The following is a 15290-nucleotide window of genomic DNA, read 5'->3' as shown; positions in this document are numbered from 1 at the left end:
TTTGTTTAAAGGAAATAGTTACAAAATGTATTGTAAATTAACCCACAATTAATAACCCATAAGGCCAAAGAAAGTCTGCTAATCAGCTTCTAGTGCCATTGAATGCCTCCTACACACAACTAGATAGAAAGGGGCAATTGGTTTCTCTTTGTTTGTTAAATGCATAGTGCTCACATCCAAAGGAGGAAGAAATGGGGAAATGGGTCTAACCCCTTGTGAAGAACAGGTACGTTCAACACCAGTGAAGGACTGCCTGAGGACTCTCATATAGCAAAGGAAATCATTGGGCGAGATGTTCATGTACACTCAAAACAGATTCTGCAATCTTTAAGGCCAGTCAGGCTGACACTGAACAATACATAAACACCTGACATGCCCTAGAGAACTGAATGTCATGGAAGTTTTCTTTGCCATCAGTGGGCCATTCATAATGTGAAGCCAATGTGCTATGTGGGCAGGTCCATGAGATGCAGCTGCACGGAGGTTACTCCATGCTGCAATCACATTTTTAAAATAAAGATGAAATTTTGTTATTCATTTTGCATAATGCATTAAGAAAAATGAATGCCTGTCTTCTTGCTTCATTGTTCAAAGTATGACACAATTAGCATTTGTATGGATTGAGAAAATTTGAGTTAAGAAGAGCCTGCTGGATCAGGCCAGTGGCACATCTAGTCCAGCATCCTGTTCTCACAGTGCCCAACCAGGTGCCTAGGCGAAGCCTGCAAGCAGGACCTGAGTGCAAGAACACTCTTCCCTCCTGAGGCTTCCGGCAACTGGTTTTCAGAAGCATACTGCCTCTGACTAGGGTGGCAGAGCACAACCAGAGTTAAATATAGGAGACGGTTTCACATTCTGATCATCACTCAATTAATCTAATTAAACCAGCAGTCTTTGCTAGTCAATTCTACATTGTTTTTAGGTTTTTATGATTTCACCAAAGTTATCACATAAGAACATGAGAAAACCAAAGTTCTGTCGAATCCAGCATTTCATTCCCCACAGGGAATATGAGAAGCCCCAATTGTTGTTCCCAGCAGCTAGCATTCAGAGGCATTTTGAAGTAGGTGTTTTAATGTTCCCATCTATATCAACTTTAACCAGTTTAGATGTTTTGGTATTGGCAGAGGTGCCTGGTATTTGTCTTCACAGAAACTCCAAGATGATAAGAAACTGGACATGCAACGTTATATGTATATATATATATATAAAATGCTAATTGTGTCATGCAACACTATAGGAGGAGAGCATACCAGCAGCCCACAGCAGGTTGACTGTAAAGATTTTTTGAGAGGGTAAAATGAGATAACTAACCTGATCTGCATGCCACTTAAACTATTTTCAGTTAAATTCTGGTTTGATGTTTGGCTTTACTAAAGATCCTTGACTGACCTGAAAGATTGCAAACAAACATGAATATTCAAAGTGCACTATCACAAATTATCCTGGGGGAAATGAAAAAATGTACAATTAAATGGGCCTGATCCATAGACTTGTGAAATGTGTTGTTTGGTAAGAGAGGAAGCCAGGTGCAATAGCAGCTTCTTTCACAGGATTATGTGCATGCAATCCAGCTACTGGATAGGGGTTAGGAAATGATGTGTGCAGAGCCCACGTACACAGGCTATTTCCTATCGGACAGGATTTGCATTCGGAAACTTCACTTTCACATGAATAACTGAGACCCAGTTGGCTCAGGGGCAAGTGTGTGTGAAAAGCTGTAAACTACATGGCCTGTGTTTTCAAAAGACACTTTCTTATAAATACAAGTAGCCCTGACATCTTCCAGTTATACATTTACATGGATAAGGAGATGCAGCTGGCAGCAATTTCTGACACTGTAACATCATTTTCCAGTTGTTATAAATCTGCAAATTGCTGCTGGCTGCTTCCATGCTTGCCCAGTTCACATATTACATTTGTCCATATGAGGACTGCCATGATTGCTTGTATCTTGAACAGAACATTTTGAGTGAATCAAATGATGTCTTGTGAAATCTTAAAAAAAAAAAATTACATCCAGCAAGAGACGCTGAAATTGCATAATTAGGTAAAAAGTGTATGCTGGTATTAGTTCTCTTTGGTTTTAGCATGTCTCAAAATACATTATGGTGGAAATAAGCCAATGGTAATGTAGTTTTAAAATTCTTGCATTTTTGAATTCTCAAGCTGTAACAAAAACAAGTCTGATTTTAGTAAATTGTAAAATTGGAAATGGAAATATTCACAAATCATACCATAAGTGAAAATTGGCTTGCCTATTTTTGAAATGAATCCAACAGAGGAACAGATTTAGAAATATTTGGAACTAAGATATCTACATTCAGGTTAAGTTTAGGTCCAATTGCCTGAGTTAGCTTTCAATTACTACAAACCCTGAAATATGTCCAGTCTCAACTATTATATGTTGGGTACTATATTTTAAAGCATTTATATAAGAGCTGAAGCAAAATGTTTACCCATCTGCCACCGCTGTACCCAGGCCAGTGTGTATTGAGTTGCAGTCTTAATGTCTTGATTGCAGTCCTAAACTCTGTTTAGCATAAAGTGGAAACTCTCATCCTGTTTCTTCTACATAGTTAATGGGCAATCCAGATATTTTGGAACAAAGTGAAAACATATTTTTGAAAATAAGTTAGACTAGAATCGTAAGTGCTGCCAGTAAGCAGCATCTTTAGGGGAAAAGGAGAATTGCAGTGGAGAATTTGGCTGAATTCCATAGCCAAGAGCTTTTCAAAATGTTCAAGTGCTCCTCAATCTCTATAGAGGTATACTACCCTTATAAAATGTTTAGCATTGTTATGTGGCTTAATTTCCCAGACTCGAATGAGGACAGATGCTTTGTCACTTTATGATTAGTGGCCCTGGATTATTCAAATATATCATTCAAAGTTACTTGTGAGTGGGTGAGACTTATTACATACATTCAAATAAGCTGTGTGTATTAACCTGCTATTGCAAGATTGGGACACTTATATTTAGTACCATCAATTGATACTTTTGTATTGCTTGTTCCCCAGTGCATGATCACTTGGTGAATCAGGATGCACGTAGGAACGTGGATGACATCATCTACCTACACTGGATTGCTTCCAATGGGCATTCTCACTCACATTGAAGTTTACTTTGGTTTTTGAAAATAACAAACCATGCATTTAATATGACAGTTTTTGTAGCTTGGTCCTGTACGGATCCTAACTCTAACCTTGATTTTCTAAAACAAATATGTTCCATAATGAAATTCCAGGATTTAAGAAATACATGTGCACATTTATATATCTATTGTCCTGTGTGTAAGAGATTTCAAGCCTCTTAATGTAAATACCATTGCTTCCATTACATAGAAAATGAAATTTTCATTATATGCTGAACATCTACTTACAATCATGTATTGGAAGCATTTCATTCACAAAATGACAATCCTGTTAAATAATATATATAGGACTGAAAGGCAGTATAATTTCTCAATTAAATAATAAAAGATGTGCAAGTTCCAACACAGCAATGGGCTTGATGCAGATCTAAATTATACCTACAAGAACTTTGTTCTTGGTTTCCACGAGATTAGGAATATATAATTTCCAAACAACAGGCTGAATGGCTTATTTGGGCTTCAATACAAATATACAATCTGATGCAGAACCAAGCTGCATAAAGTAGCTCGCAGTGATGCCATGACATTATTACTGCAACGCAAGGGTGAAATCATGGTGTTATTTACATTGTTCATGCCACTTACATTGTAAACAATAGTTCCAGTAGATCTGAGTTTAACTTGGGTTAAGTTTTCATGTAGTTGGTAGCACTCCAAGCTGCCGTTCCCTCTATAATCCTAAGGTGACACCTTATGAGGCTGACTTCCTAAGGGAAGCAACAGGGGTTTCTTCATTTACTTTCACTATAATAGAATTTAGTCTAAAAAGACTATTTCCCTAATCATAACCACATTTACTTAGATATATTTCCCCTGATTGCAAAATAGCTTACTTCCATTGGTTTAAGATCATGGACCGTGATCCCACACTAAGGTAAGTAAAAGCCACAACTCTGTGTTGCATTGTGGTTCACATTAGCAGGAACAGAAAATTTGCTGCCTGAATTTTAAACAATTAATTTAAATTTTGTGAGCAAAAATATATACATAAATAAAATGCACACGCTATTTGTGTGTGTGTGTGTGTGTGTGTGTGTATGCTCGTATACATATAACATTGATACTGTTTTGAAGCAATACATGGGGGCACTTCTCCATAATTTCTGGTAACAGAAAAATGATTGTTTGAGGCACATGGTCATCCTGAATTTCAGTGGGACATGCCTCTTTTATGACTTGAAGGCAGCCAACAAGTATTCATACTGGAGCTCAGGGATTTCAAATCAGCAAACGTAGGATCCTACCCAAAGTCTATTTTATCATCATATTAGCTCTATGCTAGTGTTTCATACCAGTTCAGTGGAAAAAAATGGTCACATTTGAAATAACAGTTGGTCTTGCTTACACCTTGATGCCTTACATAATTATATGTTTATAGCTACAGTTCTACATAAAATTTTGTGTAAAAATAGCTTTGGAGTATTAAAAACATTGCAACAAAATGCGTGCAATATAATTTAAAATGTCTTCTTTGGTACCTATTTGATATTTTTGCAATAAAATTGTGTTTTTTTAAAAAAATGGACATACTTCTTAACAAACAAAGAGAATGCAATTGGTTCAGGAAACATTAAAATTTCTTTGCCTTATTTGAACTTTTATCCAGGTATTGCTCCGGTAAAGAAAAATCACGCTATAAAAACAAACTCATGTACTCAATGTTGTTATGGTTGTACTTTCTGAGACCAGCCTTGGATAGGTTCTTCGCTACTGGTGTGTACATAGGAATGTTATGTACACCATTCACCTCAGTGGTGTTGCTGTAGAAATGAAGAGCTGTATCTGTTATCATTGATAAGAAGTAATCACCATGCTCCAGATCACTAACCAGCTATGTATGGCAGAAAACATTTTAGATGAAGGTGTAAAACCAGTGGCTGACTTCTTTATTCTTTTTCAGTCTTTTTCTTTTGCAAGCCATCATCCTACTAAAGTGTGTTTCTTAGAGCAAAGTCATAATCAGCTGAAATAAGTCTTTGGTTTCTTTGGACTTAATAAATAACATGTTAAAAACATTTTAAATATAAACCTACTTCACTGAAGTCCTGCTCATTTATTTTAAAGCTTTTCCACCGAAGATTAGTTTGTGGTCAATTCTTTATGCTTTGGTACAAGTGCTTGATGAAGATGATGAGCTGCCTGAATTAGAGCTGCCCTCATCTTGCCATTTATCTAGACTTCTCCTCCGTGCATTCATGAAAAAGTTACTGACAGTGCTGAGCTCCAGACCCAATTGCTGTGAAATTGTGATTTGCAAATCTTTGGAAGGGCGCTTATTTTCCTTGAATATTGCATGTAGAGTTCGACGCTGGACATCTGTAAAGACCAGCCTGGGTTTCTTGGCAGTGTTAGCTCTGTCCTTCCCATGTTCTTGCTCTTTCCGTTTGCAAGCTGAAATAAGAGAACACACCATGGCTTGACTTCAGTGCAAAGGATATGACACCTCTGTATCTATTGTGGGAAATATCAGAAATGTGATAATTGATGATATTTGCAATAGTTTTTGGACCTTTTAGGGTTTTTTTAAGGAATCTATTTTACCAATAAATCTGAAAACCATCATGCATGTTCAATAACTGATCTATTCTTATCTTCATTTCAATAGTTTATCACTAAATATCATTTATCAATTCCCACTGGTAAATATAGGTTTAGGTTCATTAAATTTATACTTTGTTTCTCACTAACAAAGTCCAGAAGTGATTTACAGCCAAAGTAAAAGAAATACAATAATTAAATCACATGAACATATTAAAAACAGATTGAACAGTAGAATATCATGTCATTGGTGCTATCTAAATGCCAAAAAAGAAAAAAAATATTGGTCTCTTGCAAGCACATAAACCCCAGCTGGAATCCAGATCCACAAGATGAGGTTTTAGCATGTCTGACAGGAAAAGGGGAATCCATTAATATAAAGAAACCCTTCACACCTCAGCAGGTGTCCACCCCATCTTACCTGTGAAACATGACTTGTGATCTGATTGAATGACAGCTGGCCCTGTAAAACTAAGCTATGGTATGCAGTCCTTTGTCTCTGGTTTGCCCACCCCAGAGACTGCTCCTCAGCTGACCATCAGAGAACTGGCATCATCATCTAAGTCATGTTACTCATGAGGAGACCTGAATTTAAGTAGCTGCTTAGGATCAGGTAGTTAGATGAGCTAAACAGCTTTTTATTTCAAAGTTCTTCTCTGTGCATTTGTCCTACTTCTGCCTCTTTTGTTCTTAATAAATGTTGTATAAATTGGGACAGTTGGGTCTGTGCTTGATTGGTTGGTGTTCTGCCTCCCTCACGCACCTAAGGCTCTTGGGATCACTGCTACCAGATAAAAGGATCTGGGGATGCTAAATAAAAGCAGACTCTTCAGATTGCTGGGAGTGACAGAGAGAGAGTTGGGTGCTGGCTTTAGCCCTCACAGTAAATTACAGAGGGATAATTATTTGTAATTGTTTTTATATATGCAATTGTTTTACCTGTTTATGTGTGTAACTGTTTTATATATGTTGTTATATTGTAAATTTCTTTGATATGCCTCATGGGAAGTGATTCATAAATGAATAAAATAAATAAATATACTTTAACCATATTATGTAAGATTCTTGCCCCCAAACAGCAGTGTCCTCCTAACATCCCATGTTAGAGTTCCATACATTTATAATCCAGAGCATTAACATAATATTTTATATTCAGCTTAGTTTTAATATTTGCATTGCCTTGTTAGCAGGGGTGGGGCAGGCATAGTGCTGCCTTGGGCTCCTCCTGGGAGGCAGGGTGGGATATTGAAATCTTTGCTCTGCAGACCTCCATGTTAAAAATACCTCCCCTATTCAACAGCCCTCCTATAAATCAACAACTGTGATGGTATAAAGGCAGGTAATGCTTCTTGGTCCTTCATGGGGCAAAGAGGGAGTGTTATTAAACTATTTTTTAGCCATGGGAAAGTCCCAGAATGCTCCAAAAAGAGCACCAGACCCACAGAAAGCAATGTGAGGTGCTGAATCTGAGTCTGAGTCCTCAATGAGGAAAGAGCTACTCTTGCAGTTTCAAACCTTCAAAAAGCAAACCATAGGCAGCTAGGCTGATTTATTGAAGCCCTTGCAGGAAAAAGTAAATGCTTTAGGATCTCATTTTGTGGAAGTTGTCCCTACTGCTTCAGAAGCATTTGATCTGAGTTTAGCTAGTGAAGAGAAAATAAAATAAAGATATATGCTTAACACTTGACAAACCTGAAAACAGGAGCCATAAAACTAATCTGCACTTTAGAAGGTGTCCTGAGGGGGGCTAAGGAAGGGTCTGTGAAGGAATTTATAGTGAAATGGCCCATAGAGTTACTACCTCATTTTGAATTCAGAATGATGGGCATTGAAAGAGCTCACTGTGCCTATCAGCAAAGACAAAAGACTCAGCCCCCTCACACCTGGGTCATTATTGTTTGCTTCTTTAGATTTGTGAAAAAAGAGAAGTTGCTGTCTATATTGCAGGGATTAAAAGAAGTGTAATATGAAGGCAACCTGGTCATGATTTTACAGAACTGGTGTTGGGGAAATTATATACAAACAATAAGCAAAAGATATTATTTTATAAAGCTATAAAGGTTTATAACATTTTAATAGTTTGGTTTAACATTTAATAAGTTTAATAGCCAACCAGAACACTTTTCTTCTTGGAGCTGTCTTCCTTGACTGTTTTGGTTTGTATGGAACAGCTAGAACTCTAAACAATTATGATAACACTGAAAAGACACTGAACATCTCTGAACATCCTTGTGCTCTCCAAGACGTAGGAAGGATTGCATTAGCTGGAATGCTTAGCTCACAGTGAAAATGTACTTTTATGTGAAGTACTGAACATTGCTAAATTCACCAGAACATGATGCAGAAAGTACAGTACCTGTGCAAGCCTACACAATACCTGTGCAGATGCCTGTGTAATACTGTAATGCCTATGTCATACTAATGTGTAACCTCCTAACTGGTAGATGCTAAAGTCTTTGTCCTGAAATGTATAAAAAACCCAGGCAGCCAGTGCCATGTTGCAGTTCTCCACTCACTCAGAGGGAGACTGATCAAGTGTATGCTTGTCATCCAATAAAGGTCTACCTTTTTGATGCAAGCCTGTGTTCTTTGATTTTACTCAAGGACCCCTAGTCCAATGAACTACAAAATTCCCCATCACTGGTCTCCTGAAACACTTAGAAAGTGACGTGAATTTAGACCAGCTGTTGTGACTCTGCAAGAGGCTAGCATAAGATATAGGTAGGCCTTCCCCTTTAGATTGGTAGTAACATATAGATAGATCACACACACACACACACACACAGCTACAAGTATGAGAATTTGGAGCAGCTGATACAGAGGATGAAGACAAGGAAGAGGACAACAACAGACCTAGATAAGGATGGCAGCAAAGGGGTACATCTGTCCCTAAAAGACTAGGTCCGTAGTCTGGGGGTTATTCTTGACTCTCAGCTATCTATGGAGGCTCAGGTTTCTGCTGTAAGTCAGGCAGCGCTATAGCAACTCCATCTGAATTCAAATTAATTTTTGAAGTTGTCTTTTGAAGCTGATAAACTGCTGAAATATGTATTCAGAATTTCTCTATATACTTTAATTAAGGAGATGTATTATTTTGTATATTTTGTATGTTCTATATAAAACATTGTTCTGTTATGATGGTGGGGGAAATTTTCATTATGTTCAAATGAATCTTCTTGGAGGGAAGCAGAGCAAAGGTGCTTTTACTGACATATTTGGAGCCTATCTCCAGTGATAAAGAAGGGAGTTTTTATTTATTTGGTCTTTGTGATTTGCACAAACACATTGCACAGTCCTAGTATCAGCAGCAGCCCCTTACCTGCAGAGTGTAATCATGAGTATATAAGGGGAAATAGGGAATACACTTTGAAACAGGCCTGTGGAGCTGCTAGTTCTGGGGTTTCTCTCTCTCTTACTTTTTAAGAAAGGGGAGAAGCATGTGCAGACATAAGTGCATCTATGCACAAAGAAAACAGCCAAAGTATGTACAAAAAATAAGTTGCATTGTTCAATATTCATGCCTCTAGCTAAATTCTTCAGGGCATTAATTCTAGCATGGTTTGCATGAACAAGCCTTCTATGTCAAAGACTGATGCAGCTCTGTCCAGCATTTGCTTGCACAGGGTGTTTAAAATTCAGCTCAAACATTCTAACTCTCAATGTAGCAGTACACCATTTCTCTTCACCATGATTGCCAACCCGGGGTGTAGTTGGCCAGGGTCATGGGGGGGGGATCGTAGACCTGTTACTTTTTTGGGAGCAGGGCCCCAGCCAGATCCCTCTGTACACAGCCAATCAGTATGAAAAGGGAGCATGTTAGCCACTGAGAAGGATCCTTGTCCTTTCATGCTGATTGGAGCCAAACAGAGCCCAAGGAGGCTAGCCAGCCACTGAGAAGATTCTTTTCTTCAGCTAAAACACAGCCTCCCCTTTCATGCTGATGGGCTCCTGGGGTCTGTTGAAGTGGAGTGTGGACTTGCAAGATGACAGGGAGAGCAAAGTAGATGAGGAAAAGTGGAAAATGGAGCATGCCTGTGAGGGGGTGTGGCATGATAATGAATTTGCCACCACATGGCTGTTGACAACACAACTATTCTTGGAAAAACAAATTTCTCTTCCCTTTTTTCACAATTTTAGATATACTTCAAATGTCATCCCTAAATTCCAAAATGTAGAGGACATTTTTAAAATAAACCACTTTAGCGCCATCTGGTGTTTCACAGAGCAACACTCTCCTGCTTTTAAAATAAGTTATCTCTTTCCTGGGTCTTCTTGAACAGTCCCTTTGAAGATGATTGGGTTAATTACAGTTAAAGTATGCTTGTTCTCTCAGGCTTGCAGTATGAAACATGAGCTCTGGATTATTTCTCCTCCTTTGCCTGCCAGCTCTCCCTGGAACTGTTTGCTTTTTCACAGTAATCATCCTCTTTTCTATTACATGCTTCTTTTAAGCATGCAATAGTCTAATCCAAGTTTTTATCTTGCTGTTCTAACACAGAGACAATAGTTTTGTAACTTTAAGATAAACTGCTTAATAAGAATAGCCACTTGTTCATCAGGGTTTATATTCTTCCTTGATAGTCTTAAATGTCTAAGAAGAGTCAGAAATCTATTAAAATGTTCTTCAACATTTTGATATGAAGTTATCTGCCAGTTAAAGAGACTTCCTTTCAGAAACATCACATGACTCTTACAGCATTTGTCATGTGTGTCCCTTAAGTTTCTGCCAGATATCCTTTGCATTTAAACTGTCAGCAATTAAGTTCCATTAGTTATCACCTGGAGAACAAATAAAAAAGGTCCACAGGTTTCTTGTGCTTTTGTTTCCATTGTTTGGTGAGTGGAGGAGCATCCTCTGTAACCACTTCAAAGAGTTCTCCTTGTTTCAGCCTGGATTTTGTTCTGCTAGTCCAAATCACCTATTTTTCTTTAGTCAGCTTGATCACTGGGACTTTGATTAGTTCAACCATCTCCCTTACTCTCTAGGTTTTCTCAATTTTTGGTTTCTAAGTCTTTTATGTAAATCGCTTACAGTTCTCACTCACTGCCTTTGTGTGATCACCCACAGTCTGTTTAGCTGCTAAGTTCCCACAGCCTGTTAGCAGCTAGGACCAGGGGCGTCACTAGGGTTGGTGTCACCCGGTGCGGTAACTCATGGTGTCACCCCCATGGACCTCCTCCCATACCAGACCATACAGAATCCTTAGTAATGTTTTTTGTACTAATGTTACTCGTAAATTGTAATTCCCATATATCACTGAATGCAATGGCAATAGTAGTGACACAAACAACTAGCAAAATTAAAATTACACCTTTAAATTACAATATCATACACACAGCCCAAATTCTTGCTGTTATCACTAATGGGAGTTAATTATCTTGCATATGCCCATAGTAAATTTTCAGATACTTTCAGACCCTCAGCAATTTTCAAGTGGTCTACGGAGAAGAAAAGTTTGGGAACCCCTGGTATAAGACATCTCAATCAATATTTATTTGTGTGTGGCCATAGGTCGTTGCACCATAATATATATATATAACCATTTTAAAAACTGACAAACATGATTTGGTTCTATAAAAATACAGGAAATACTTTTTAAAACCAGGAAACTTAAAATTAAAAAACATTTCCAGTTTGGAGACATAGCGAATTTAAATAGATTGCTCTAAGCTTTTTAGTGGCAAGGGCGAAGTTAGCCACGGCAGTTGTAGTCTGTTATTATCCATTAATAACTCGATTGCTAGTTTTTTGTGGGAGAGTTCCCTGGCAGAACGCAGAAAAGGGGCTAGAAACTTTTCTCTGGGATGTTGGTATAAGGGACATAAAAACATATAATGTACTAGGTCTTCAGGCATTTTATAGCCAAAAATGCAGAGACATTCTGCAAACGGGATGCCCTTATATCTGCCCTCTAAATTGGCTGTGGGCATGGATTGAAACCGCAAATCTGTAAAAGCTCTGCGCAACGGGGCACAGGTCAAACTAGTAAAATACGCAGCCGGGGCATGGTTAAGTTTAAATTTTGGGAACCATGGGAAAAAGGAGGCCGCAACAATTGATGCTCTGTCTTGGTATGCATCATGGTTGAAAATCCATTTTCGTAAATCAGAGGGATTAAGATTCAGTAGTTTGCTTAGGGAAAGATCATAGGTTGTTAATAGCTCTGTACATTTTGAGGCCCAATCATCCGCCCTCGAATGGTCTTGCCAGCAACATTTAACGAGGGAGGGACCCTCTGTAAGAGATACCCTTTTCCAATAACGCAGGAAGGCTAAATCAATCCTGGCTGCCAGGGAGGGTAAACCAAGTTCTGCTCTTAGATGGGCTGAAGGAGTACCTTTGGGGAGACCAGTTATCTGTTTCATAAATAAATTTTGGAGGACTTCAATTCTGACTTTTGCTGAAAGTCCCCAAAGCTCTGAACCATATAAAATTTTGGGAAGAAGTTTGGCCACATAGATTTTTAACATTGGGTTGATGAGTTGGCCTCCACGGGAATAAAAAAATTTCCTTAATTGGCCACTGGATCTTGGCGGCCATCAGCTTAGTCATCTCCAAATGTGGACTCCAACAAAGCTGATTATCAAAGCATATACCCAGATACTTAAAGGTGTTGACCTGAGCAAGTAGTTGATCATTTAAGGACCAAATAGATTTTGATCTACTATATTTCCCGCATATCATTATTTTAGTTTTTGAATAATTGACATGTAGATGTTGGGCCTCACAATATTCTTCTAACCGTACCAACATTCTTTTCAACCCAATTTTGTTTAAGGACAGCAGAACCAGGTCGTCTGCATAAAGTAGGGAGGCTATCTTCCTGGAACCCACTGAAAGGGGAAAGAAGTTAGTGGAGGCCATTGTGGGGATAAGGTCATTAATAAAAAAATTAAACAAGAAAGGAGCCAATAGGCAATCTTGTTTCAAACCTCTTCTAACTGGGATTTCACAAGAGAGAGCTCCATTCAAACCAAGGCGGACCCTTAGCCGGTTGTCTTGGTGGAGAGACTGGATCAGCCACAACAGTCTCTTGTCAATTCCTGCCTGGTATAATTTGTGCCACAGTAAGTCCAATTAGGTCAAAAGCTGAGGAGAAGTCATTGAATGCTAAATAAAGGGATTTATACACCCCGGATTTAGTCTTCTTTATAAGATGGTGTAAGACAAGTCATGGTCTAGAGTGCTTCTGCCTGTTCTAAATCCTGCTTGCTCCACGTGAATAAGGGAATGTTTAAGGTCCCAGTCTAACAATTTGTTTAGGAGAAAGCGTCCATACAGTTTAGATACTACATCTAACAGGCTAATAGACCTGTAGTTGGATGGATCAGAAGGATCGCCTTTCTTATAAATGGGCACCACTATACTTGTGCGCCAACCCGGGGGAATTTTACCAGTGGCATTTATATTGGAAAAGAGTATCGCTAGAATTGGACACCACCAGGAAAGGTCAGAAAGAAACAATTCAGGGGGCAACATATCTTCCCCAGGAGCTTTACCGGGGCGGAGAGTGGATATTAATTCCCCAATGTCTGAACTATTAACTGGTGGCCAAGGAGGGAGGGAAGAGGGAGAATCACTAATGAATGGGAGTGTGGAACTTGAGGTCTCAAAAATAGAGCGAAAATGCGAGACCCAAGATTCCGGTAAAACGGGGGGAACTTGGACGGAGAAATTCTGTGTAAGACCTCCTTGAAACAACCTCCAAAACTTTGAGTCGTTACCTTGAAGTACAGCCAGCCCCAAGGAACGCCAACTATTTGCAAAGAAAGCATGTTTTTTCTCGTTTAAGAGCTTCTTATATGACTTTTTGGATGAGAGCAGGCGAAGCATAGCTGCTTCAGAGTGTTCATATCTAGTAGCTCTGGTATGGGCACGTAGCTCTCTTTTCTTAATTTCACAATCCTTATCATACCATAGTTTACGGCCTTTACGGGGTCTATTTATGATTCTAGATGTCACTAGAGGTTTGAGAGCAATAATAGTGTCCTCGTAGGTCCTGTGTATGGTCTCTGGGGATGCTAGGGCCGTGTTACGTAGATCGACCAGCACTGGCAAAGACAGCAATTGCCTTACATCAGATGCCATGATTTCGGACCATTTAAGTCGTCTACACCCTTGAAGGTCACTGAGCAGAGATGTTGTTGTACATGAATTTGCATGGTGAAAAGGGTCCTGGAAAGATAGCCTCAGCGGAAGGTGGTCATTATCTGCTCTATCTTCCACAGAAAACTCCCTGACGAGAGTAGCTAGGGAGGGCGACCCCAGGATATAGTCCACCACGCTGGCTCCCCTATCTGAAATGAAAGTAAAATATCCCTTGGAGGAGTCTAAATAAGTGCCATTAAGGCAAAAAATGTGAAATTTAATCAACAGTTGAAACAGGGCGTGGCCACTTTTGTTTATAGTTTTATCCCTCGATTGCCAAGATAGTATGGCTGTCTCACACAGCGGGAAGGAGAGACTGTTAGAGATTTTGGGGTAGCTGTCTCCCATTCTAGCATTAAAATCACCGCTAATGAGCAAAAGGCATGAGGGATATACACAAGTGAGGTTATCTAAGAACCCATTAAAGTCCAGCCAGGCTAGCTTTGTTACATTAGGATGGGAAGGGGGGAAATACACATTTACACAAATAAAGGGTAGAGAATCGGGAGTTGATAATTTTAGGGCCAAGCAGGTGTCAGGGACTGGTTCTGGTAGTTCCACAACACGAATATCCAAGGTAGTGGCAATCAGGGTTGCTAAACCACCACTGCCATGCCCCATATTTGTTGTTCTCTTAGCCTGCTTGGACCAGATCTTGAAACCCTCAATGAAAAGAGAATTGGTATCAAGGAGCCAGGTCTCTTGAAGGCAAATTATATCAAATTTTTGGAGGTAGGAATTAAACTCCAGATCAGCCAATTTATTTTTCCATCCGGCTATGTTCCATGCCGAGGCTACTTTAGCTGGGGCGGCTCAGGACTTCATGGACTCCATGACAACCATGGGGCTGTCCCAATATGTTACTGGCCCAACACATACATCAGGGCATACTCTAGATGTTATTTTTGCTACTGGACATGGGGATGGTGATCTGGATGTGGGGAGTTTTACATCTCTCCCTTTGTCATGGACAGATCACCGCTTGCTGAGGTTTAGACTTTCAATGGCTTTTCCCCTCTGCAAGGGTGGGGGACCTATTAAATTGGTCCGCCCATGGAGACTAATAGATCCTCAAGGTTTCCAAAGGGCTCTTGGGGCTTTTCCGGCTGAGAAGACTGATGCTCCTGTCGAAGCCCTGGTCGAACTGTAGAATGCAGAGATGACCAGAGCTGTTGACACGATCGCTCCTGTGCGCCCTCTCCCCTGTAGAGTTCATACAGCTCCATGGTATACCCCGGAGCTGAGAACGATGAAACAAGATAGGAGACGGCTTGAGCGGAAGTGGAGGCGAACTCCCGATAGATGCAATTATGATTTGGTAAGTGCTTCAACCAGACTGTATTCAAAGGCGGTGCAGGCGGCAAAAGAACAACATTATGCAGCCATTATTAGGTCATCTCTCTGCCGCCCAGCGGAACTTTTCAGAATTGTCCGAGGGCTACTGTATCC

The 15290-nt window shown here is 39.6% G+C and overlaps 1 protein-coding gene across 1 annotated transcript in view; it reads right to left on the bottom strand.

Moving 5' to 3' along the window:
* Positions 1-5238: 5238 nt before the first annotated feature.
* Positions 5239-15290, bottom strand: part of ONECUT1 (one cut homeobox 1) — a 58002-nt gene continuing 47950 nt past the window's right edge. Inside the window, exon 2 of the mRNA XM_061595132.1 lies at positions 5239-5545. Coding sequence (XP_061451116.1) covers positions 5253-5545 — 293 coding nt within the window. The 3' untranslated portion in view covers positions 5239-5252. The remainder of the gene's footprint in view (positions 5546-15290) is intronic.

The sequence above is a fragment of the Rhineura floridana genome, chromosome 14 (assembly GCF_030035675.1).
Source record: "Rhineura floridana isolate rRhiFlo1 chromosome 14, rRhiFlo1.hap2, whole genome shotgun sequence".
Lineage (NCBI taxonomy): Eukaryota > Metazoa > Chordata > Lepidosauria > Squamata > Rhineuridae > Rhineura > Rhineura floridana.
This window is presented reverse-complemented; position numbering and strand designations above follow the sequence as displayed.